At 35.6% G+C, this 27,417-nt stretch overlaps 1 protein-coding gene across 20 annotated transcripts in view; it reads left to right on the forward strand.

Moving 5' to 3' along the window:
* MBNL1 (muscleblind like splicing regulator 1) overlaps nucleotides 1-27,417 on the forward strand; it is a 174,815-nt gene that overhangs the window by 49,565 nt on the left and 97,833 nt on the right. Inside the window, exon 2 of one of the 20 annotated variants that reach the window (XM_082459597.1) lies at nucleotides 15,787-15,905. The exons of the other annotated variants lie outside the window; for them this stretch is intronic. Within the exon in view, the coding sequence (XP_082315723.1) occupies nucleotides 15,900-15,905 (6 nt within the window). The 5' untranslated portion in view covers nucleotides 15,787-15,899. The remainder of the gene's footprint in view (nucleotides 1-15,786; nucleotides 15,906-27,417) is intronic. 20 annotated transcript variants of the gene reach the window in all.

Below are 27,417 nucleotides of genomic sequence, written 5' to 3' on the forward strand. Positions count from 1 at the left end.
CACCTTGGCAGCACGTTGGCCATTCTATTTTTTGAACTGTTGTTTTTTTTTTTTAATTCCATTAGCACATATAAAACTGCATCGTCATAAACTTAAAGATGCAGTGTTTTAGGTTTATCAGGTTGCCTCAAAGGTATTCCACCGTGTGGTTCTAAACTGCATTTGAATGAAAATAGGACTTGATCGATGGAAAATCATTTGTTTGTGGATGTACAGATTCTGTTCCAGGTGGTTTGAAAAGATGCGTTGTCCAGCAGCACCGTTTCTGCCGGTGGCAGTGCTCAGGGTGAGCTTGATGGATTCCAACTACTGGCTTTATCATTACTGCATAGATCTTTGGAAGGACAGGCCGCAAATCTCATTTCTAAGCCATGAGTAGCTATTACGTCAATTTGAAGAATAGAAATAAAATCAATACAGCTTTAAAAAAAAAACAAAAAGACACTCTATGGTCATTCACAGATGGTAGCCAGCTTTCAAATTGTAATATCCTGGCTAGTTAAGTACCCTTGATTATTATGATTTTTCAGTATCAGGTTAATATTTAAAATTTGGAATATAACCTACTAGCCTTATTTTTTTTTTTTAATGTTGGAAGTGTTTCTAGCATTTTTGAAGTAACTTGAAAGAAAATCAGGATTCACCTGGGGTTCCACTTAGGTTAAGTTTTTACCAGAGTAACACTTGTAGAGGCAAATCACTGAGTAGTCAAGCTTCCACTACAGTTACAGCTTTATAAAAATTTCAAGAATGAAAACTTCAGGTGCTAGGTTTTTCCTTGAAAAAACCTAACTTTTTTTCTTGCCTAAATTTAAGATTTGTGTAGTCTTTGCGTTTTAAAAGATTGTTCATGGAATGTTCAAGGGTTTTGCATGATATTTAGAGATACTTTTTTTTCCTTCATCACTTTCAGCGTTGAACTCCAGTGACCCGTAGATTCTTGAGATTGCAGTTAGAAGAGTCTTTAGAAATGATGTCATGCAATCCATCCGCTTTATAGATTAGGAAACTGAGGAGCCACTGGTGAGGTTAGAGCTTAATCATATTTGTAAAGATCCTGAGATTGGCAGGACCCTTAAATATGACAGGTCAATAGGTCACAGCAAAAACTGGAATATGCTGTCTTCATCTTATGAAAATAGCGTATGACACACTTCGTTGATGGTAACTACTATTAATTAAGGTTGAGTTGGTGCTATTCACTGCCATTAAGGTCCTTAACTTTCTTGACTATTGTGATGCCTTGATTACTGGTGGCATTAAAAGTTTATCGTGTTTTGCGGTTTAATAGAAGGCTCTCCAAAAAAAAACTATACCTAAGTTGATAACAAAATTTACTAATAAAAGGATGTATAGGACACAATTTAAAATTATAATAAAACACACAATATCCTGTATTTTACATTCTATATAGCCAATTGATTTTTATAGAATCCTTTTTTTTTTTTTTTTGGCTAAACTCTTGCATCTAAAGTCAACCTGTGGTTGCAGTTGACAGATGAGTTATTAGTTCTCTCTCTGTGCTCTTACTCATAAGAGGCCCTCATTATACAGTGATTATCAGGTGAGACATACTTCATGAATAACTTTTCCTCTCTACATTTTCCTACCATTTTATGTATTACAGGATAAATCACATTATACCTGATTTTATAGTTCATTTTTCATGTTTCTTTTTCCCACTATTTTATAAGCTCCTTAAGAATGGGAGGCTTACATTCATCACCTCTCTACGTATGATGTTTTGAATGTCCTTGGCATTCAGTGTTCATTGAATTGAAAGCAATGTTTCTTCCTGACCATGATCGATAATTGTGAGCAGATTTTATGTGCTTTCAAATTCGTTAGAGAATTTTTTTTCATGTAATAGGACATTTGTTGGATAGTGACATATAAATATTCATAAACTATTTCTCTAAGGAATCCAGCACCCTTCATTTATAGTAGGACTCATCCAGTTAAATTGCTCTGACACTGTGATGGACTATTTATGTTCTATTGATGGAAATCTCTGGAACAGGCCTTTATTTGCTCTCCTGCCATGTTTTGTATGTTATCTTGTGCAGGCAGCACCTAGGGACCTGGTCAGGCTTCCTGATAACGACGGTGGCTGTATAGATAGCCCATGTCTCAGAGGGGAGTGATAATTGGTCGGGGCAGTGGCACAATACGCAGTGATTTTTGTAACAATATTAACTCACTGTTAGTAAGAGTGCTTTGTTGGGAAAGTATCACACTTAGGTGGAAGAGTATTTATTCTTCAAAGGTTGAATGGGGAGAAGCAGTACTACCAGGATAGCAACATCATCGGTGTTTTGTTTTTCCTTTTTCTTTCACTCTGCTGAGAATATTGAGAAAAGCATCGATTAGCGTTGCCGTTTATCATGAGGGGAACATTCTCTGATCCAGACTGCAACTATAACTACTGTTGTTTTTACTGTAGAACTAATAACAGTAACAAAGGCACAGGTTATTTGTCGGGAGATCATGTATCTCTGTTGCACTTAAATTTCTCCACACTCCAATTTTAGGGAAAAAATTTTTTTGACTTCCAGGTGTGAAGCCTGTACAGTGTTGCAAATCTTAAACCTGAAGATGAAAAGAGAGTCCAAGCTTCCAAAAAGTATAAATGCCTAGGCCCTACCACTTACTAACTTGCTCATTATTTCTTCCCTCTAACAATTCTTTTAGGAGCTGTGTGACGAGCTATTTAAAAAAAAGTTCTAGAGGGTCAAAAACAATGCAGATTATGTTGATACCAGTAGTCCTAGCAATTAAGTATTTGAGGAGAAACCTACATTTATCCACGTTGAAGAGGATCATCAGGAGGGATTAAAAATTTAGTACTTCAGGCTCATTAAGGGTTAGAGTGGAGTAATTATGTAGCTGGTAACAAATGCTACAGTCTCCACTTGCACAGTTACTTCTTGAGACTTAGTGGCCCTCTTCAAGGAGCTTCACAATTTGTAAATGTTGTCTACTTGGAGACTAAGTTCTGCTGACCCATTATTTTAGATTTCACATGCTTTTCTGCAAAGTGTGCTTTCACGGAAGGTAAGGCCTTGATAATAATCTTAAAGAGATACGGGCTCTGTAGAGTATCTTCCCGTGGCATAAGCAATACTTACTGTCTTCATCAGTGAGCCTCTTCATATGGCGCTCAAAAGAGAACACCTTTGTACTACATTTACTGTATTTGTTGATGATTATGAGGCTAGTTTGATTTCCTAATCTTGCAAGTTGGGAAGTAATTAAAATGCTCAAGCGACAGCCGATTGAGCCTGGTGGGCCGTGCTTCATCACCAAAACATTAAGTAGCTTTTTTTTTTTTTAAATCAGTAAATCTGTATTTCTGTATTTCAAGTCTTGCTTCTTATTTGTATAGCACACAGTAACAGGTTAATTTCACAAGAACACATAGTTGGATCTACTTTTAAACTAATTGGAAGAGATGGTGATATTGGTTTTATCTTGAGATTTTTTTTTTTTTTTTTTTGTAAATCTGGACAGATCAGATTTCACCAGGAATCAGTATCACCAGGAACAATCGCTTAATCTCTAACTTAAAGCCTATTCATTCTGGTTTTAGGTATGATTCTAATAAGCCAGATAGTATTACCATAGCACAGAAATATGAAAACACACACATTACTTCTTAGGTGATTTTACTGCATAAAAATGCAGTGACAGGAGAGATACATTAGAACTCTGTCATACTCCTAAAATAGATAGACCATTGTAGTTAGGTTTTGACCTCCACATCCTCTGTCTGGAAGCTTTTTGAAAGCAGAGACTATTCCTTAGTTATTAGAATCTCCGATGCCTGCCCATAGGCCTGACACATGGTCAGCTTCCAATAAATATGACTTTAGTTGCATTGACTTTAAAATGGGACGAAATGCAGAATAGCAGCGGAACTATTAGCTCCTGATCCATGCCATAACCTTCCTTGCCCCACCCTTAAGATTCAAAAAACAATTAAACTAATTATAGTCATTACAGTTGTAAATTAGACCACACATTTCATTAAAAATTGACACAGTCACCTCTTTGAACGGAAATGAAAACTAGCATTCATTCAAGGAAATGAAAACTAGCATTGTATGTAGAACACTAAAATCACTTGACTTGAGTTTTCACTTCTCAACTAATTGTGATATCACAAAGATGAAAATATACACCCATAGTCTCATCCCAGTCTCCTAACTGGGCTGAAAAATGTCAGTTTAGTTAAGTAACAAAATTGGTTATTGGAGCTATTTTATGTACTAGATAACAGTGTTGCTGATTGATTTTTTTTTTCATTTTTAATCATTTATTCTGTGAATTTTTCTCCCCTAAGGCAGTGGGCTGAAAAAGTGAGATTTTTCTGCTGTTGATAAGCATTATGAGTAGAAATCAATAGTTAAATTGACCCAATAAAAGATGCCTGGGACCTACTATTGAGACAAGAAGAACATCAGAAAGCAACCTATATAGACTCTAACAAGTCTCAGAAGCATCTTTTGCCTTTGTTTTGCATATGTATTAAATAGTAAAAGACAGTACTAATGAATTGCATCTTTTTCTAGGGAGTCTATTTAAGTCAGGATTCCATTAACTAATAGATAGTCTGCGGGTTCATAAGAGCCAGATTCAGTAACATGCCACATGCCAAAAAAGGGGACATACTGGTTTAAGGTTGGTAGACCTCTAAACAAATTTGTGTAGAATTTATCTTTTTTGCTTTGCTAATCACCAGCTGCTTTTCTTTAGCATTATATTTGCATTCTGTGTGAAAAATAGATTTTATATTTCATTTATAATTTATCTAGATATATTTATTTATTGGACACTGTTGTTAAATGATAAAGGAACTTTATAAGGAGATAGGATCAATATATAAACATTAATAATTCTAACTCCCTTTTACATAAATATAAAATTCATCTAACTATGCTTATTTAGTCAATGCTTTGTTAAGTAGATAACCTAAAGGAATGTTTTCAAAGCAGTGGTGTACATACACCAATATTAATCATTTGAACTCCCTTTTATACACATATCTGTGTATAGAAATATCTGTCTGGATCTAGATCTAGATCTGTGAGTGACTGGCTCTTTTCCTCCTTCCTTATCAGTATCATTCAACCCATTTTATATGATAGGTAGGTTGCAAGGCACAGGGTATGCAAAAATAATCCCCGGCCCCTCCTTTAGGTTGCAGTGACTGTTGCTGACAAATCAAATAGTTTCCTTAAACTGTGCTTTCATTTTTCCACTTCTCTAGTTAGAAATAAATCCTCTTGTGTGCTCCCTGAGGGAGGAATAGTTTAGCAGGGACTCACTTACTAATTACTGTTCATTAATCACATAGAAAGAATACTTTTTTTAATGTCAACTCCGTCATTCATATAAAAATGTATGTTTCCTTGAGGAATCTCTATGAATTACTTGTTCATCCTCATTGCCTTTCATATATTTCATTATACTCCTTAGGAGCTCAATAATTTCAAATATAAATGGTCTGTTCCTTATATACAAGAGTCCTGTAAATAACAGAGATCGCAGTGGCACCTTTTCTTCGATTTACTTGTTATCTCCTGGTCATATGATTAGCCTGTTAATTTAACTCTCTACCTGTATAGCTTGTTGAAAGCTGCAGCCAATGGAGTGCTGGGACTGGCTTACATAAGACCTGTTCCCAACTCCAGGTTAAGTGATGTCGTATTGGCAGCTTAAAATTGGCCATGGTAGGAGGATTTACACTGTGGAAATTGGCAAATGCTACAGTTCCCTCCCCAGAGAGCTACTTCTTAAACACTTAGCAGCACCCACTGTTTATAGAATTGTCTCTTCTTTTTTAAAAAGTTGTTTGACCATATGGAATATCCATGTAGAATTTTATTTCCAGATATTTTCTTTCTCTGCTGTTTTATTTATTTCCAGATTTTTTCTTTCTATACCACTTGCCAGTTGAGTGACTGGGCAGGTTACTTAGCCTTTCTGTGCCCCAGTGTCCTTATCTGTATGAGAGGGATAGTAATAGTACCCACCCTGGAATTGATGTGAGGTTGAATAAGAAGTACACTTATCTCAGTATATTAGCAAAATGCCTGATGTACAGTGAACACTCAAGTAGTGTTACCATTTATCTCTTTGTACTTTAATTAATAGATATTTATTGATCCCTTACTAAGTACTTAGCATTTTTCTGAGTCCAGTGGGTCATTGATTGAGACTCAGTGCCTCTAATAATGAGTGTTAGCCGTAGTGCCCTGTGGTAAAACCTTCCTCTTTTGCTCTTCCAACCTAATGTCCTCTATTTTTGTTTGTGTTGTTGTTGTTGTTTCTTTCTGCTGAGAACTTCTTTCTTCCTATATGAGTTTTGCAGACTTTTTTCATATTTAAATTTACTTCAGACATGACCTCCTCTAGGAAGCTTCTCCTCACCCCAGCCCTGGCCATGCTATTGTCCTGCCTTCTCGTTTCTGTAATGCACCCAATTCATATCTCTATAACTGTCTTTGGCACATTAATCATAATTATTCATCTCTCTCCCTCTCTGGATTTGAGTCCATGGCCTGTGACTTAGCACCTTTGTGTTGTCGTCATTTAGTGAAATACTTGTTACATAGCAGACCCCATAGAAAAAGATCAAATGGTTGTTGGTTGAAGGAATAAGCTAGAGACTTTGCTCATAAAGACCTTATTACTTGGTTGAAGAGATGATAATATACACATGTGACATGAAGGTGAACAAGAAAACATTTTAATAATGATATCTATATTTGTATAGATATAAATTAAGTTTACAAGTTATTTTCATATATACATGATCTTGAAGTAGGAAAGATCATTTTTTTCCCTGTTACAGACACAGATATTTATGTTCACAGATATAAATGAATTGAGTTAGGTCAGCCAGATCAGATTTTAAGAAGCAAAGCCTAGCTTGTCAACCGGGTTTTGTGACTCTGGGTTAGAAATATAAGAGAAAGTTTGGTTATTCTTCTAGACAGTAACAACTCATTCTCTTTTGCTTTCCTTTTTTTTTTTTTTTTTTTTGTACCTTTTAAAAATTATTGTGGTAATTTTTAAACATACACAAAATTAGAGAAATACTGTAACAACTTCTGTGTATATATCAATCTGCATTTTCTATGGATGTATCCATGTGAACATTCTGTGAACATTTTGTCCATCTTGTTTCACGTATTACTTTCCACATACCTTTTGTTCCTGATGTATTTTAAAGCAAATCTCAGACATCCTGTCCTATCAGTTTACTTATATGTATGTAGGGACTTTAAGAACTTGTTAAGAACTTGTTTTAAATATAACTTGTTTTAAATATAACTCTATTTCCAAATCTATCAGTATCGACAATAGTTTCATTATATCACTCTTTTTGTTTCTTTTTTTATATCTGAATTTTATTTTATTTTTTTATACAGCAGGTTCTTTTTTTTTTTTTTTTTTAAATTTATTTATTTATTTTTATATTTATTTTTGGCTGCATTGGGTCTTTGTTGCTGCGCGGGGGCTTTCTCTAGTTGCGGTGAGTGGGGGCGACTCTTCGTTGTGGTGCGCGGGCTTCTCATTGCGGTGGCTTCTCTTGTTGCGGAGCACGGGCTCTAGGCACGCGGGCTTCAGTAGTTGTGGCGTACAGGCTCAGTAGTTGTGGCTCGCGGGCTCCAGAGCACAGGCTCAGTAGTGTGGCACACAGGCTTAGTTGCTCTGCAGCATGTGGGATCTTCCCGGACCAGGGCTCGAACCCGTGTCTCCTGCATTGGCAAGCGGATTCTTAACCACTGCGCCACCAGGGAAGTCCAACAGCAGGTTCTTATTAGTCATCCATTTTATACACATTAGTGTATACATGTCAATCCCATTCGCCCAATTCATCCCACCCCCCCACCCTCCCTGCCGCTTTCCCCCTTGGTGTCCATACGTTTGTTCTCTACATCTGTGTCTCTGTTTCTGCCCTGCAAACCAGTTCTTCTGTACCATTTTTCTAGGTTCCACATATATGCGTTAATGTACAATATTTGTTTTTCTCTTTCTGACTTACTTCACTCTGTATGACAGTCTCTAGGTCCATCCATGTCTGTACAAAGGACCCAATTTCGTTCTTTTTTATGGCTGAGTAATATTCCATTGTATATATGTACCACATCTTCTTTATCCATTCGTCTGTCGATGGGCATTTAGGTTGCTTCCATGACCTGGCTATTGTAAACAGTGCTGCAATGAACATTGGGGTGCATGTTATTTTTTGAATTATGGTTTTCTCTGGGTATATGCCCAGTAGTGGGATTGCTGGATCATATGGTCATTATATCACTTAATTCCCACTTTACATTCACCTTTTCCCAGTTGTCACAGCACATCTTTTTTACAGGTAGATTGCTCAAATGAGCATCTAAATAAAATTGTAAGCGGTGCATCTAAACAACATCTATTTGGATTTTATGTATTTTAAGATTCTTTTAATCTATGATAATTCCTGCTTCTTCCCCACCCCCCCACCCCATGTCTTTATTAGTTGAAAAAATCAGGTCATTGTCCTGGAGAACATCTGAGATTCTGAATTTAGCTAATTGCTTCCCTATAGTACCATTTAGCTTGTTCCTCTATCACCCTTATTTTCTGTAGACTAGAAATTAAAGCTAGAATTGAGTTTAATTTTAGTGTTACTTACTGTTATTTGGTGAGAATACTTCCCAGATGGTGCTGTGTACTTCCTATTGCATCCCATCAGGAGGGAATAATTTCATTTCTCTCCACTTTTAATGATGCTGAAATCTATCAGTAAGTTCAGGTGAGCCTGAGCCAATTCCTATAAAGTTCTCCATCAAAATTGGATCCAGTGGTTTCACTCCATTGTCAATCATTTCATAGCACCATGATTTTGTTAGGGATTGCAAAACGGTGACTTTTAACTATATTATTCCTGCTGCATTTATTATCTGGAATTTTTCTGTAAAGAGCTTTTCCGTAGTATCTAATTGGCAACTCCACGATACAGTTTATAGCAAAAAGATGGAGAAACTGCATGATTTTTTATTTACCAATTTTCAAAATCAGATATTAACTTCTAATATAAGATCTAAATATAGTTATAGTTATAGTATAGTTATTCAAAGGATTCTAACAGATTTTTACAAAATTTCCCTTGAGGAAATTCTTTGGATTATTTCTCCTAATCTTTTCTTTTGATGAATGCCTTTTGATAACATTACTTCCCATGGAAAGTTCCCTTTCCCTCCTTTTTTGTTTACCATAAATATACCTCTATATGATTGAATCTATTCACTCAGAAGATATGTATTGATCATCTTTTTCTCTGGTAAGCACCGTGCTAGGCTAGCTACTAGGGGTGTAGACACTAGCCCTGCTTTTTCACAGAATATATACTTTGGGTTTTTCTTCTACTCATAATATGATATGATTTTAAAAAATAAACATGTATATGAATCTGTTTCTGCTTACTATCATATTTGGTGTCCTATTTATACATTTTAATGAACAATATTTTTAGCTGATTTTAGAGACCCTGGCCCTGGTGTCTAAAATAGGAACAATAAAGAGATTTCAAAGCTAAGTTGTGACCGCTGACCCAAAGAAAAATGAAGTATCTGCATACAGGGCACTGTATGTGACAAATGAGGAAGTTTTTATTTTTATTATTTGGAAAGGTAAGAAGAGGGAATAATGGGGACCTCCCCAAGACAAAAGTGAGTGGTAAGATCCTGTGCTATTTTAATATAAGCAAATATTTGAACTTAATTTGACTTCCATTTTCAGGAACCGAGGGTGACATTTTATGGCTGTCTTTATCTCCTATAATTAAAATGTGTTTTGTCAGGATTTTTTAAGGCATTTTTGGATTTTAGAAAACATACAACTTCTAAAGCTTTGTGAACATCTTCTTGTATGAATAGCCAGTGTAAATGGGACTAGTAAGACACTCCTTTCTCTAAGGGATTCTGTGACTGTGAGATAGTGAATATGATATAATGTTGAATTCACCAGAAAAATGTATTATATAAACCTGAGGTTATAATTTATATTGTTTTGTTAGACCTGTGATACTAATGTTGTAAAATTTTAGATTATATTATTTAAATGACCATTGTAATTCTAAAACTCTTCTCAGATCTACTCTTTTACTCATGTTCAGACAGCATGAGATAGCTGTTGTGATTATTTGAAATTAGGGTAAAAGGCAGATTCCTGGCATATCATTAAAAGTATTTTTTGCAGTTGAAAATCAGAAAGATAGAGAAATTTTACATTCTGCTTATGAGTCTATGCTAATGTGTTTTATGACATTATGGAGGAGTGTTGGGAGGCAAGAGATTTTTAAAAGAAGTGATATTAGGTTTGCTTTCTAGCACCTACCTTATCAGGAAATTTGAAAGGAAACAAAAAACTAAGCCCTTTAATTGTGATATCTGGTAACTGAGGATTAAGCTGACTTTACTTTGAAGATCAGAATTGCTGTTTATATTATGTCAATTGAAAGAATAGTTGCATTTTTGACTTGAGGAAATAGCTTAATCTGAATAGCACGAAAGTTGACCAAAAAGTGTGCTCATCCATAAATATTGACTGTTTTAATCTGTAGAAAATGGAAGGCTAGCATCAAGGATATAGTAGTAAACTTCTAAAAGGAGTTGGTGAAAAGTAAATGTTATGCAACATGAAAAGAATACCAGGGGAAAAATTGACAGAGTAGAATAACAGGAAGATTAGTCATTTCTGGAAGGAAAAAAAAAAGTGGGGAGCCGGGGAAGAAATATTTTAAACAGGAAGGTGGAACTGGAAGTACCAGTGCTAACAAACAGGAGCTCATTAGAGGGCGAAACTGGGCTTTAAAAAAAGGGATAATACTGGTCGCATGTAATTACAACATATAGTCTTTGTATTAACAACAAACAAAAACACAAGTGGGGAAGTTTTTCTGTTAGGGATTAAGAGAACCCTGTAGAAATAAAAGAATGATGTTTACTCCTTGGCTGAGCTGACTTGGCTTAGGTCAGACAGCACTGTCCAAGTGCATAAAGAAAATGGCTTTCTTTTAAAACAAACAAATGTTCTACTGTTTTCAAGTGCTGGGCAAAATAAAAGCATTCTGGACATCTTAAAATATGTAAGCTACTTGGTTTGAAATAATTTTCACTTATATACTTACTTATCTGAAGTAAACAGTAAAGTGAAGGAGTCGCAATCTCCAAATACTTTAAGAATTATTTCTATAAATTCTCGAAAGTATACATTTTAACTCTCTATATCAAATGAAATATATATAACAGTCCCTATAACAGAAAACAGGAAACCACAAGTGTGTGTGTGTGTGTGTATGTGTGTGTGTGTGTGTTGGTGAAATCCTATTAATCTCTAATTTCTATTAGGGGCATTCATGGAACAGCTTTTGCTGGACACATTTTTCAACCTCTCTGAGTGTTCTCACTTGTCAAAGGGGAATAATAATATACCTGCCTCAGAGTTGTGTAATAAGGATTAAATGAACTGATAGACACAGACCCGGAAGTGGCATTTTGTTTTTCTAATTTTAATCCTGTATCCATATATTGAACACAGGCTTGTGTGACACATTTCCAACTAACCAACTAACACATGGGAAGATGTACAATTGCAGTAGCAGCTCTTACTGATGCCTTGATACTTAAAATGTCATATGATAGGTTACATATGTACCTATACTTGACAAATATGACACTATTACTTCCCTTGGCCATTGCTTAGTAACTGCAGTAAACAATAAATTATATAAAAATTACTGAGAAAGTAGATATCTCTAAGGTTATATAAGCACAGCATCAGGACAAAATTTGCTTATTTTCCTATGTGGAAAAAATATGCTCTTATTATTAAAATGCAGAAAATGGCTTATGTATATTGAAATAAAGGTATCAAATTAATGTAATTTAGAGACCCAAGAGTACTGTCATTTTATGCAACTATATGGGACATATTCTGTATCATTGCATTCATAGAAATGCGTTATACAGTCAGGTAAGCATTTCCTGTTGATTTTATGATAAATTGCAATATTTTCATGGCACATGTGCACATACTTCCTGAGGTAAATTCTAATTCCAGCACAAAATAACCAGTTTGCATGAACACCAAATACTGCTAAAAAGTTCTCTCTCTTTCTCCCTCTCTCCTCTCTCCCTTTCTCTTCTCTCCTCCCTCTCTCCCCCTCTCCACCCTTACCCGCACAAATGTAGACACTCTACACACACACACATACACACACACACACACACACACACACATACACACACACACACACCCTCCCAGGCATAACTGCATAGGAAATGTTTATTTTCCAAACTCCAGAAAACAAACCTTATCTCAAACACTGAAAGTCCTTCCTTTTCCTGGTTTGGAAATACTAAGTCATACTTGTAGATTTTCTTTAGCCAGCATTTAGGTTTATTTAAAGCATAAAGTTGTGAGGACAAAATGACTCAGAAATTTGTAATGCACAATTAAAGCTTTTCACTTTTAGGTCACCAGTTCATATCTAGCCGACTTAGTGTTAGTTAAGGATTGGTTACAGTTGGTGCATTGTTTAGTTTCCAGAAGAAGCTGGGAAGCTCACTGCAACTCCTCCTGTTCTGATCCGTGAACGGGCTAGAGTTGATGCTTATTAACATATTTCTTTGCAGATAAAGCCAAGTTCAAGGAATTAAATAAAAGAGAGTAGACCCAGTAGGAGCTGATGAATAAGAAGCAGTTAATTTATTCATCTACAAATATAATGTCTATTGACTGATATCTTTCTAAAAGTAGTGTGTTAAAATGATCAGAATCATATTTCTATGTTTTTAATTACAGCGTCATTAACAGCAAGAAGTAAGAACTGTAACTTCAATAGATAAGTCAAACAGAATGAATATATACATATATTTGCTCATATAAAATTTGGACAACTTCATAAATGAGTCACGATCTTCCTAGTCTGTCACTTAGTAGTGCCAAGGTCATAAAATCATTTGTTATGCTCTGCCTTATGTAAAAGCCTATGGAATTATATATTTTTTTTTCTCACCCAAAAAATTCCAGAATGTGTTTTTGAAAAAATTTTGAATAGCTCTTGGGTTAATTCAGTGTTAACATTGGACACTGAGATAAATTTAAATCTTGGTGTCAGCCAAAGAGTAAATCAAGCTTATGTGGGTACAGTATGTAATACCACTTCCCAAGGAATTCTACAGAGAAGGTAGTTGTCTAGAAATGGGGTAAAGAATTGTCATCTTCCTTCTGTGGAAACTTTTGATTGTAAAAATAATTGAGAGTAAATAGACTCCAGTGCGTCACCTCAAGCTATGCCACGTGGGTATGTAAAGTTCTCTCTGCTAAATGTCGCCAAATGGCTGCATTTCTTACAGCTGGTGGCTAAATTCTGACAGAGGGTAGACACCTTTACCATAACTATTTTCTCTCTGAACTTTTCATGGATTCTTGCGGTAATTTATGGCAGGTTAAAGCCAAAAAAGCTAAAGCTAGCCAAAATTCATCCTGAGAGTTAGGCTTTGCTGCCAAATTAAAGAAATAGCTTGGTCTCAGTATTCTTCGTTGGTTTTTCAGACTTACACTTGGGACCCTAGGTGCTTGATTTGAGTTGTCTGACATTCCCCAGATGGCTTTGTGTCCTTAAGAGCTGATTCAAAGAAGGTCATTTCAGGTGCTGAATATTCAAGGAAGTGTCTTGGCCCAAGGTTGATTGCAGCCAGCATCTCAAGGGATGAACCTTGGATTTCTGAAGCTTCCTCTAAGCTCACAATTATTGTCTTGGACCTGCACGTAATTACATTTATTTGCCAATGATGGGAATAAAATATAAATATGACCGTCAGCAATGGTAATTCCCCAAAACAGAATGACTGACACTGTGATGATAATAATATTACTGTCCTGTTAGTGCCTCTGAAGATATGATATATTGGAATAAAATGTGAAAGCTGAATGTGTCCTTGCCTTTTAAAATCTGAGAATCACATAAAATCTTTGCTAATTCCTTAAGTTAGTAAGCACCATGAAGGAAAATGGTAGAATCGTGTATTGTGTAAGCTCATGTACTTTATACATATGTTTTTGAAAAGAGACGGGATAGCAGATCCTCCTTCCACCAGGGTTCTGGCCAGACCTGACATTTCTTATCCCCTTTCTTTAAGAATCTAACATGCAATCAGCTTTCAGGAGGCAGTAGAGGGTAGGCGTAGGCACAAAACCACAATTTCGGGAGCTGCATTCCCTGGGTCCAAAGTTTACATTTGCTGCTTAGTAGTCCTGTGACCTTCGGCGACTTCCTTAACATTCTTACCCCACTAAATAGGAGTGTATTTACCTCACTGGGTTGTTTTGAATCTTGAAGAAATTAATACGTGCAAAGGACTTACGGAATTTTAGGGCACACAATAAGTACCGTATACATATTAGCTGTTTAGGTAAACTTGCAGTACAGAAATAAATGAAAACCAGAACTGATGCTGCAGTTTTAACAAAATGTTTAAGAGCTCCAGGTCTAGAACTGTACAACCTGGGTTCAAATCACTTTCGAGCCCTGTGACCTTAAACTTGTGACATAACTTGATTGAGCCTCAGTATTCTCATTTGCAAAATGGGGCCATAATAATACCTGATCTGCAGTTGCTGTGAAGATTGAACGAGATAACACATGTAAAGTACTGAGTGCCTGGCACTACTTGAGTATGTGATATTTGTTAACTACTGTTCTGATTTTTATTTTGATGTTGAAGTGAACACATGAAGTATTAATACACGAGCAACATGTTATACTCAGAATCTGTGTATGTAGGGTTTCACTTTTGCTAATGAGAATTGTTATTTTCTACTGTGCAGAGAACACATGCCTTGGAGTTTACAATTATTTTCTAATCATTAGGAAAATAATAATCTGGTTTTCACTTATCCTTTGTTGGGCTGTTTAGATTTAAAAAAAAAAAATCTGTAGATGCTTTTTTTAACCTATAGGATTTGAGCTCTGGATGAATCAGTTAAGTAAAGTAAATGCTTTGTTAGTGATGTTACCCTCTCTTTGTCCAGCCATATTCTAGCCACTCATTAAGTTGAACACCACTGGGAAGAAAAGCAACTCATCAATAACATCAAAAGGGGAGTGAAAGATAGAGGCAGAGAAGACGTTGCTTCTGTAAAATAAAGTTCATGAGACCTGATATTTCGCCATCTGTTGGGAGTGTTGTAAAGATTATGAAAACATTAGCATTTGTAAAACGTGATTCTGTGCCAGGAAGGCAGATAGAATATTATGAAAGAAATGACCAAAATTGCATGATGGCATTTGTTTCATATGGTAACATCCGTTTTTTCATTAACAGGAAATTTTGGGGCAGTCTACCTGCTTCTTAGGAGTGGGAAAGGTGAATGAAAATTTCAAAAGGATTCATCAAGGCTTCCTTATGATAAAGTGAATCTCTAAGAATGTGTTTTCCATAGAATTAGAAACTTAGAATTTCATAGTAACAGTGTATTTATCACCTTGTTTGGGGAGCAGATTTAAAGCATGAGCACAGGAAAACACCTGTTTTGACACTCCGTGGGGAAGGTGCAAACATACGGGCAAACTCTGTCTAGGTGTAGTGTATACAAGAGTGCTTTGGCTAGCATCCTGCAAGGAGCTGGGTCTCAACGGTCTGCTACAGCTTCTGCCGCTGCTGCTGCTGCTAATACTGCTGGGAAGGAAAAGTGGCTGACCTGGCGTATCCTTTACTCTCGGTGCTGCAGCAGTCACTCGGGAAATGTGGTTTAAGGGAACCTTCTGGATCCTTTTCATGGCACCATGGCAAGAAGAAGCCGTATCTTATCTATTGAAGATAAAGCATGGAGTTGGCTAATGGATGCTGGTGAGTGAATAAGGCAACTGGGGAGCCAGTTTACTAAGATACCTTTTGGGCAGGTTCGCCCTCTCAAGGACTGAGGTGGCGTCCGTGGGAAAATGGCATCTGATAATCTGAATATCAGAACATTGTTTTAGAAAGGAATCGTCGTTTTAACACTGGTGACCTGGTCTGTGATCCTGTGTATGTTCCTTAAATAAACATGTTTATTTCCAGCTTTACTACTTGAAGATGCTAATCCTGAAGTTTGTTAGCTCTCTCAGTATATGGAGGACAGTTTCCCATGTAATTTCTCAGGCACTATTTAATCTTCATTCTTGTTTTTCACTTGACCCACAGTGATTAAAAAAAAAAAAAATGACTTTCTAGTATAGGAAAGCAATTATTTTCCCTTTCAATTCTAAATGAGCCCCTCCTTTTTTTCAGCACAATAGAGTATAGAATTTTAAATTAAGAGATTATTTAATACACATAATTCTTGCCAGGAATATTCTTTTCAATTCAAGATAATTATGTAAGCAAATTAGTAAGATATTGTTTATATTAGTCAGATAGTTGCACAGGATGAATCTTTGACATTAGCAATAAAGAAACTTCATTGCTAATGTATTTATATACCAACACAAGATATAATAATTTCCTTGAGCAAGTTTCTTCATTGGTAAAATGAATAATTTGAATGAGCTCTCTCAATTTTTCTCACTCCAAAATATTCTCCTATAAAATTTCCTTATCCCAAAGCAGCAGCCATTTGTGATAAGCCTACTATGAGATTTGAAATACATAGGTATCTCTTCCACCTTATAATTTATAACAGAGATGAATATGTGCCAATTTATAGTTCACCTGTGTCTTTCATTAAAAGATTGGAAGATGCAGAAATACCAAGTTTTCCATACAGGTATAGACCAAGTTTTTCTAGAATAATTAATCTATGATTAATAGGGATTCTATGAAAAATGTTGACAATCAAGTTTAGGAATTTTCAGGAGCATAATAAAGGTTCTGACAAGCCATGTAGGAAGACCCCTGTTTAACTTTAATTTTTAAGAACTCTATTTGACCATAACCGCCCCCCCCCCCGCCCCCATGCTTTTGAGAAGTGCCTTTTCACATGTGGCACCACTATTCAGCCAGTAAATATGTACTGAGCCCCTACTATGTTGCCAGGTTAACTAGGTGCAGGGATACGGTTGTAGTCAAAAATTTCTCCCTTTGTGATGCTTAACAACAGAGAAACACTGATTTAGATTATCTCATTACTTTAGGAAGATACTTTAGTAGCAATGTAATGTTTATTTTTAAAAAGCTAGTACTGATTTTTCTATTTTCACTGACAATCCTGACATACCATTCTGTCTGAAGAGCTTTATAATTGAAAGGACTCTACCATTTCAACTGGCAACATTAATTCAGTCTCTTATCTTCTCTTCCACATTTTTTTGTTTGTATGTTTTAGTTTCTGTTGTTTAGATTGTTGAAACTGATTTTCATGAGAGGGCTTGAGAACGGAGGTCAGAAAACAAACTGTAATTGATCTTTTAATGTTTTATTTAAAGTCAGAGTTATTACACTAAAAAAAAAGCTCAGCTTCCGTTTAGTTTCTACCATAGGGACTCCATCTTTCGTTATGCAAACCTATCATATTGACATGATTGTGTTTTAAAAAATTAAGTTTTAGTTCAAGCCAACATCTACACTTAGGCACCGTTTACACAGTAAAAGTATTTTTAAAGGGAAATTCAGATTCCTCATCCTCTTATAAAATCTCAGTTCTCTCAAATTTAAAATACTAGCTGCCTGGGCAGTACTTACTATTTTGTAGTTTAAGGATTATTTCATTTTATAAAAATATCTGACCCTTAGCGACTTCCTGGACATAAGTAAGTTTGCCCAAGCAAGAGCTGCTTTTATTGTACAGGTTATTAGCATAATATATACAACATAACATAACCACATGTATATGAGGTGAGGGATGGAAGTCAGCCTTTCCCAACACTCGTTATTTGAGTTATTTGACACCAAGTAGATTATTATTACTATTCTAGTTAACCTGAACTTTATACGTTAAGTAAATACCTGAAATCAAGAATTACACACACAGAATGGCCATTAGGCAGTAAAGTTTCTTTTCATTTAACTCTAAAACAATATAAAATACTATGCATGGTTAATTTGCTTCTAGTCTTGAAAAAGTGACAGTTCCTAAATGAGCCTGATCATTTTAATTTTGATTCATATTAGGGATTATTAAAGTTCTGTCAGAGTTTATATTTAGTCCCTGGCTTGATTTTACCCAGCTCATTAAAGCAAAATTGTCTTAGGGTCTGTCTCTTGTAGCTGTTTAATACTTAATATTCAGTTGGCTCCTCAAGATAAGTTCCTGAGGGTTTGTGAGAAGCTGAAGAGCTGCGAATAGTGGTTAACAAGCTATAAGCATCTCCATGGAAAACAGAACCTTGTGAAGCCCAGATTTAGGAGAATCTTAGTGAGTAGTTATCTGACAATGCATTAAAACCTAATAAGTTAATCTCATTTTTCTTTCTTCCTCCTTTTTTTTTCTCTTTCCTTCTTTCCATCTCGCCCTCTACTCATCTCTGAACACTCTTGGCCCATTTACTTTTCTTCTTCATATTCTTCTTCTCTTATCTCATGAATTCTCTCAGTCTCCCTCATCTGATCGTAATAGAAAGTGATGTATTTGATAAAACATGTGTTGTATTTAAAAAGCAGTTTTAATTATTTCTCCATTTAAAAATCAACTGAGTTTAACCTTCTCTCTGTCTTTTCATTTTCTCCTCCCATAATGGACACCTTTGCCTTTTAACCTCTGTTGCCATGTGGATTAGCGCTCTGTGACTTTTTATATTTGTAAATTCCCTTATCTTAATGTAAATATTATAGTGATGGGATTTAGGAATTTTATGCCACTTATTAGATTTTTAACCTCACATCTAGTAGGCATACTATAATATGTCTTCCTTACTTTTCTTTCTAGAACTAGAGCTCCATATCCCCCCCTCAACGGTGTTTTTGGCTGTCTGTGGGATGCTAGAATGGCCTATCTCCATGTATTTTGTTGCACTTTGCCATTGCTTCTTGTGTTCTTGTCGGGGAATTTTGATGATTCTTTTCAAGTGCTACTTGAGCTCTCTGCTAGTTGTTCCCGTTCCCTTGTTCTCTTAGGGTCTCGTGCTGTGCGGTCATGTCTCCACTTCCTTGGCTCTGTCCATTGACAGACCCTTGGGTTCCCTGATGGCTGCCTCTAAACCCTCGTGAGGGCGGGAATATTCCTCCCCCCTGCTGCTACGATTGAGCGCCCTGTGCGTGCTGGGTACCACGTTGCCCTCTACACTTGCTTTCAGTTGTTAAGGCTTCCCAAGCTTTGGCTGTGGCTCAGTGATCCTGCTGTCAAAACCCTGAAGCTTTCCTAGCCTCGACACTCAGTGGTAGCAGCAGGTGTTGGGATTTCTCCAAGCCCCTAAGACCCTGGGAGCAACAGAATGGCCGTTTGACTTAGACCTCAGGAGTTTTCAAAGCACCAAGAAACCTCTCCAGAAGATATGTAAAGGTAAGATACTGATTTCTCTAGGAAGCTGTTTTAGAAGCTAAAAAACCTACAGCCATTAATTTAACGTAGATTCCATAGCTAGAGTATCCTTGGGCAACTCTGTATCTGATGATAGAGCCAAAACAAAACACTTCTTTTAGGAATTTGGTGTGATAATCGCATTTCTCTTTGATTTTATTTAGATTAAACTTGGCATTGAATAGATTTTTTAAAATAATTTTTCCATTCTTTGAAGTGGAATTCATGAAGCACCTTTTGGCTTTGTGTATCTTGTCAGAAGAATCTTGCTGAGAATTGAAACAGTTAAAAAAATAAATTAGAAATTATTTATTTTTCCAAATGCCTGTATTTTGTTTACCTCCCCATTCATGTTTAAAGCCAGAAACAAACATGAAATGATTATATCCTCAAATTCTTCAAACTCAAATTCCTATGTCCATAGTTAATTCAGAAGGAATGGGAACGGCAGCTCAGATCATGGTAGTGCTGGAATACGTTACTGTCGTCAAAAATGCTGCTTGGCGTTCTAAATATAGCAGTCTCTTTTCTTTTAGGATTTAAGTTCAGGTTTTGTTGTTTTTTTTTTTTAAAGGGGATTATTTCCCTGCCTCTGTTTCTTGGGGGAAAAATTTTATTCCATTTGCATGTAAAAACCAGGTTGAAAGATACACGTGGGGTGTTGGTGTGTGTGTGTGAGGGGAGGGAGGGAGCACAGCCCCATCTCGGAGTGAACGAGCCAGATCATCTCTTCAGCATGAATAGCTTTTGTGGCAACTGTTATTTATTTATAAACTTTATTCTTTACTCTGCCTCCATTCATAGACATTATTCTGGGAAGTGTTATTAACACACCTCTTCTAATATGAGATCTTTGGCGGCCTTACTATCAATTCATGTCTTCTTTTTTCTCCCTTTGTTTTCTTTTCAATAAGGACTTAATCTCTTAATTGATTCCCTATGGTTGGAATCAAGCTATTATCAGCTTACTGTCACGTTGAAACACTTTCATCTCAATAACCAAAAATGTAACAGGTTTTAAAAATGAAAAAAGAAGAATGTTGACTAATAGCTGTACAAAATGAAAACAAAGATTTATCTTTGATAGTGCTTATTTTAGCATGTTTATTTTTAAAACTAAACGATGTTCAACAAAGTATTTTATTTACACTTGCAAATATCCAAGTTTTATTCCCTCTAGACCTCGAAGCATAAGTAAATGGAATGTTTTGCTGTCTTTCTAGTGCATCAGATTGAGTAATTGATTTCATATGTAAAAATAGAAAAGGGAAATTTTAATACTTTGATTCTTAACATTTATGAGTTTACTGTTTTAAAAAATGTATGGCACAGTCTCAAGGTAGGAGTTTGCATTATTCTCAAGTTGGCTTGTAGAGTGCTTTTTCCCTGTTTTATTTATCTAGAATTCTTATATTCTTCTGGGACAAGAAATGAAATAGAACATATATATATATTTAACATATATATAAAATTATATATATATATAATTTTACAATGATTTAATTGTTAAGACAGAATGAGAGATTGAACTTATTATGGCCATTTATAAAATTACCTTACAATTTTAAAATTACTTTAAAAATATTTTTAGTGGAACACAATTAATTAGTGATATTCATTGTATTTAATGTTCTATGGTGAAAGTAATATAAGCAGGACACAATATAGTAATATCAATAGTTTAGTGATGACTGTTTTAAGGCATATAGAAAATGTACATGATATCATAAAGCAGTGGTACCATAAAGATCTTAGCAGCTAGCTGAATAGAATAAATAATAGTAATAAGTAAATAAATTGAATAAATAATAGAGTGACTTTTTTAGCGATAAGGAAACAGAGGACCAGTAATTCACAGTTTCTTAAGCCCAGAGCCAAGACCAGAATCCAAGTCACTGAATTCTAACCCAGTGCATTTGCCTCTATGTGATTCTGTTTCTTAAAGTTGCAATACATTTGAGGGGCCAATTTGCCAATGTCAGCAGAGCAATGAATGGATTCTAGGAATTGAAGAGATTTTCTTCAGTATTAAGAGTTTCTGAGCATGGCTGATAAACATGGGCTCACTTCCACAATGTAGCATGATTGAGGCCTTTAGAATTTCTTTTTTATTTCTTGTCTTGTTTAGTGTGGCTTTCATTATATTAGGATTTTGAAAAGTACATTGAAGGATCATTAAAATATTTTTGTTTGATGAGAGTATAGAACTTCTGGCATGTCATTTATTTCAGTTTATGATCATGTAAATTTGGCAGTTTTCTGAAAATTAAAATACTTAGAGTTGAAAACATTGTTCAAGTATAGGCAGTATATTTTCTGCTTCTAAGCAAAAATTTTAATTGGCTTTCATTGTTTCCAAAATTAAAAAATTCCTCAACTTGTATTTTTGAAGATATCTGTTTATTTGTGGTATCATAAAAGTGGAAAGAAAGCACATTCTCTGTAATACAATAGTTATATTTGTGTGAAATTATTTGATATATTTATTAATTGAATGCATTCTGGTTGTCTGACTTGGAATTATTACTTCAAAATCCAAATTCTCCTTGACTTTACTGTGTAGCTATCATCACTTAATAAGACCATGCTTAGGCTCCTTTAATGTGGTTCTTGGGGAGGTATAATTGTAATCCAGTCCCTTTGCTTGATGCCCAAGATGCTCACTATCCAAGATGGACCTAGGAGAAAAATGTGTACAAAACTAAGAATATAAACTCTGAATTCTCTTTTTAGAAAGTTCAATTTGAAAAATACTTAAGTATTGGAGTAGTTTTGGAACGGGAGTTTGTAAAACTTAACTTTAGAATAAAATACGAAGTACTTATTCACTGAAAGTCTTAGAAGTCTTGGGCTAGTTCGCAAAATAAGGTCTGTTTAATCCCCATCATAACGATCCCTAAGTATTTCTACCGTCACTCAGCTCATAAGACTCATACCTCTCAATTCCCACTGGTTCCTATTTCCCATCTATTCCTTGTCCCTTCTTGGAGAGTACGAGAGTCGTTCAGACTGGTGGGCTATGAGCAGAGCATTTATAATCGACATTGAGAAATGTCAAATGTGAGCCTTTTATGATATATGTCCTTTGTTGTAACAAATAAATCAAAGTTCACAGCCTCATTAGACGTACCCATGTAGGAAAGAAAGAAAAGAACAGAGCTGCACTTGGTTTGAGCAACTAAAAGAAGGGACAGATCTAGGGAATGATCCCTGATACTAACATTTTTGATACTTTAGGGGAGTTTTACACTGTTCATTATTCATTTTGTGGTGTGGAAATTAAAGTTTATCGCATCAGAATTATTCAAGATTAAGCTGTCTCTTTCGTTAATTGTAATTTATTGATTACCTACTACCTCCAGTGCCATTACAATAATTATCTCATTTATTCTTCACAAAAATACCTGGAGGTATGTAGTGTTATTATTTTACCTTTACAAATTAGGAAACTGAGGCTGAGAGAAGTTGAATAACCTGCCCAAGATATCATAACTGAATCCAAGGATTCAAACACAGGTTGTATGGCTCCAATGTCCACACTCAGAGGTCCTATTATTTGTCAATTCTGGCAGTGAGTGCTAGTTCCTAAATTCAATACTGCCTCTTTTCATGACCTAGTGCCATCAAGGTGCTCTCTTCTAAACCTCCTTCCAACTCAGTCTGGTCTACGTTCATCACTGGCTAGTTGACCTTGAAAATGTTACTTACTATCCTCTTTCAGTCATAGTCACACTTGCTCTGAAATATGAGTAAGATCTCCTTGTCTTTTTATGAAGATTTAATTTAATTTAATGAGACAGAGTATGCCAAGCACTTAGCCAAGTGGCTAGCATATAGAAAATAGCCAATAAATTGTTGATGCTATTATGTAACTTTCTCAAGTTCATACAACTAGAATTCAGACCTAAGTCTGTCTGACTGGAAAACTAAACAAAACAAGAACATATACACACATACACACTTTCCACAAAGCAACAGCAATAACAACAGTAACCACAAAGCAAAAACTCATGCTTTCTCTGAACTCCGACGCTCTCTCTCATCCCTAGCCATACCTTTTATGATGAATAAATCAAGATGTCATGTACGCTGCTGGGAAAAGTAGCATAGTTTAGTGGTTCAGGGGGAACTCTAGAAGTAAGGCTTCCAAAAATTGGAATTCTAGCTCCATTGCTTGCAAACTGTTTGATGTTAGGCAAGTTACATAACCCCTCTACAGTTCTTTACCTATATGTAAAGCTAATAATTATACCATTATTCCATTATTTTGGGTTATTATGGACAGTAAATGATTAAAAAGCTCCTCCAATAAATGACTTTTAATAATAATTGATTGAGGTATACATATTTCTTTTAAAATATAGTATGTTCACAGAATGAGATGCGTGGCTTATGAAAATCAGAGATGGACAGGATCTTGGTGATTAAATGATCTTCCATTCTCCAAGAATTGATATGATTTCCCTGTCAAAGCTATTTTACCTCAGTAGCAGGCCAGTAGAGAAGGGTGGGGAAAAGTTATCAAAGATCAGAATTGACCCAAATATGGGGTGGTTTTGCCATCAGGAAGGTGGGTGAACTTCTCTCAATTGGGCAGTGTCAGTGACAGGCATCATGGTCACCAGATGGTGGGAATGGTCCTGGTTGAGTAGATGGTAGGTGGTATTATCATTCTTGTATTCTTTCTCTTTTGAAACAGAACCCAAAGCAGCAGGTGGGGTTAAGTTCTGGAGAGAGAGAGTTAACTTGGACCGAGCTGAGTATCAGAGGTTAGCCTTGAACACTAGTCAGAACAGGGACTTCTTGAATTCTTGCTGCTTACGTGTCTAGCCTCCTTTACTAGATTCTCAACTCCTTGAGGTTGGGCATGTTTATTGTATTTACTTGCAATGCCTTGCACAGGGTCTCGGAAATAGTGGACACTCAATGCATGTTTGACAATTAAATAAAAGACTAGAAGTTTTGGAAATGGGACAGAAGAACTCATTTCAGGATATCATGGTCGCCAAAGGGCTTGGAAAGCAAGGCTACGGTGCAGGAAGCCTAGGCTGTCCTGGGGCTCCCTCAGGGACAGAGGGAAGGGTTAAAGCAGATCCTAGAGGTGGGCCAGGGAGCTGAATGTATATAATCTTTGTAATGACAGGTTTAGTGACCTAGCAGAATTGAAATTGTTAATGTAGCCTGATTAATGAATGTGGGAATAAAATATTCCAAACTGTTTATAAAACTTTTCAAGCAAGGACATATTTAAAGAATAAAAGCTATTGGTATCTATTTACGTTCATTCTTCATACAGTTAAAAATGGTATTTCTGGCATTAAAAACTCAATTTTGGTGCCAGAGACGTGAAGAAAAATACATCTGATGGAAATATATCATTAATGTATATATATCCTTACATAAAGAAGTTATCAAAATACGGTTTTAAATATGTAATACTGTAAAATTGTAATTCGTAATGTACGAGTAAAATGAAGAGCCTATGCAGATGATGTGAGAAGTCAGAGTGTAATTATAAAAGCGGAAATATTTGTGGGGGATGGTTGGTAAAACTTTGGGGTTTTATTATAAATTTAACTCCTCTTTTGATGTGTGTTCTCCAAAATAATAAGATGAAAGCATTTTTCAATCAAAATTTGCATTAAAAACATAAAACATGTTAAAAAGAAAATTAACTCTGCTTAGCGTTAAACCTAACAATTTATGTTGATACTTAAGTTGCCATAAAGGTGTTTTTAGGTAAACCAAACAGGTATGCCCATTATTCGGCATGGTATACGTAGGCTAGACACATTCGCTTCTTGCATTCACACCCAGGATGTTGTGTGCTGGCACCTGAAGGATGGCTGTTTAGAAAACTTCAACTGAGAGTTAAAATCAGATCAAATGTTTCCATGAACATTTGTGTCTCTTTAATTTGAGACCATATGCTGCAGTAGTGCTTCTGTAATATTAAGATAGTGTGGAACTTTCCAGGGTATCCCAAGAACAAACTTTTAAATCAAGAGCAAAGTTATTTCACATTTTAAAAATTTTGCTTTGGAAAACACACATGATGTGAAGGTAAACAAAATTGAGTCCGAAAATGGAAAAATCATCACTAACACAAGTACGTTATTTTGTGGAAAGTAGGGTCCTTCCCTGCTTTTATTTTCAAATGTGTCTGTAAACTCACCCTCTCTTCCTAGTTTCTTTCTGAATACATAGAGACATATACAGAGATGTATACATAGAGACGGCAATACACACACACACACACACACACACACACACTTTAGCTTATACCATAAAAGATTTACACCAGAACACAAATTGCAAGATGTTATCTCTGTAATTATCTTCAGTCATTTGCTTTGCTTTCATGGCTGTGCATCACTGAATTATATCTGGGTGTAGCATACTATCTATATGAGGAAACACCCTGGCAGTGCTTTTTTTTTTTTTTTTCTGTTTTTCATTTCCTGATGCCTGCTTTTAGTTTATTTTGTCAATTCATCTTGTGAGTTTTAATTAGGTAGTAAGGTTGAGATATTATTGAAACCGTATGTAGTAAATAAAAGTTAAACTCATCATAAAATCCTTTACACATGAAATAACTTAGATACCTGAGTATCAGTTTTCTCCTCCCAACCTTTGCCCCGGATGTGTTCTTGGCAGTTTAATCTGTTCTGTTTTACCCTTTTCATAACATAAGAGGCAGTGAGTGGTACAAATAAAATTAGTGGTATCTCTTCCTGAGGAGAGTTTGCTGTTGGAAATAGAAGTGTCAATGCTAAGAGAGAAAATGTAAATAAAGTGAATGGTGCTTGGTAATCGTCAACAATTGTCACTCTTGATTTCCTATCTGGCAGTTGGCCTTTGATGTATGAATTTTTTAAAAGACTTTTGCAATTAAAAAGAAAAAAAAAAGAAATTTGCTGTATGGAACAAGCCAAACAAATATTTAACAAACACTGTTTTTATTAAGATGGACAGCTGTATAGTTAAACCACTACGTATGTATATATATGTATATGTGTAATTTATTAGACATAACTTGCAGACACTCTCACACCATTTCTAAGTGGAATTGAAATTATGCTGGTATAGCTTGGAGGTTAGGAGCATTGGCTCTGGAGCCAGATAACAGATAACTTGGGCTCAAACCCCAGCTCCACTACTTACTGTGTGTTTCCTTGGATAAGTTATTGGATCTCTCTGAGCGTCAGGTACCCCATCTTTATAATGGAGATAATAATGGCACTATAGGATTGTTTTGAGGATTAAATAAATTAATAAATTTAAACCATTTAGAGCAGTGCCTGGCCTACACTAGATATTCAATAAGCTGTTGTTATTATTTTGCTATACTGTTTTGTGACTAGTTTCTAACAGAAGTGGTTATCTAGCCTCCTGTTTTATGATGCAGGGCTGATGGGAACTGACAATGTGAGAAAAAGGTAAAACTGAGAGTCAGCGAAGAGTTTTTTCTAGCCAAGAGGTCAACTGCCAGAGGAAAAATTCGTGTGGTAGTACGGGGTCCAAAACTTAGAAAAACTTATAGATGATTGATGGGAGGGAGCTACACATAAAAATAATCTGAAGTTATGTCATTGGGAGGTGGGGCTTGGCAATAGTGCCCTTTTGGAAGACTTAGAGAATAATCCTCAAATGTGTCCACATCAGTTCTGCATTTCAGTGTCTTATAGTGAGAAATTTTTACCAATATCCATTTAAACCAGTTTCCTTATTTAAAAACTTCATACCTTTCACATAAATAGGTTAGGTTTATTATTTTTTAAAAACTTTCATTGTTTCCCTTCCTTTCTTCTTGATTTTCTCCATATTGTCCCATCATTTTCCTGAGAAGAGTTTATTTTACAGGGATTGATGCAAGGTATTATTTTATGGACTAAACCTGATGGCCCTCAGAAGGATGCTGTACTGCAG

Source organism: Balaenoptera physalus (assembly GCF_965194825.1).
Source record: "Balaenoptera physalus genome assembly, chromosome: 4".
Classification (NCBI taxonomy): Eukaryota; Metazoa; Chordata; class Mammalia; order Artiodactyla; family Balaenopteridae; genus Balaenoptera; species Balaenoptera physalus.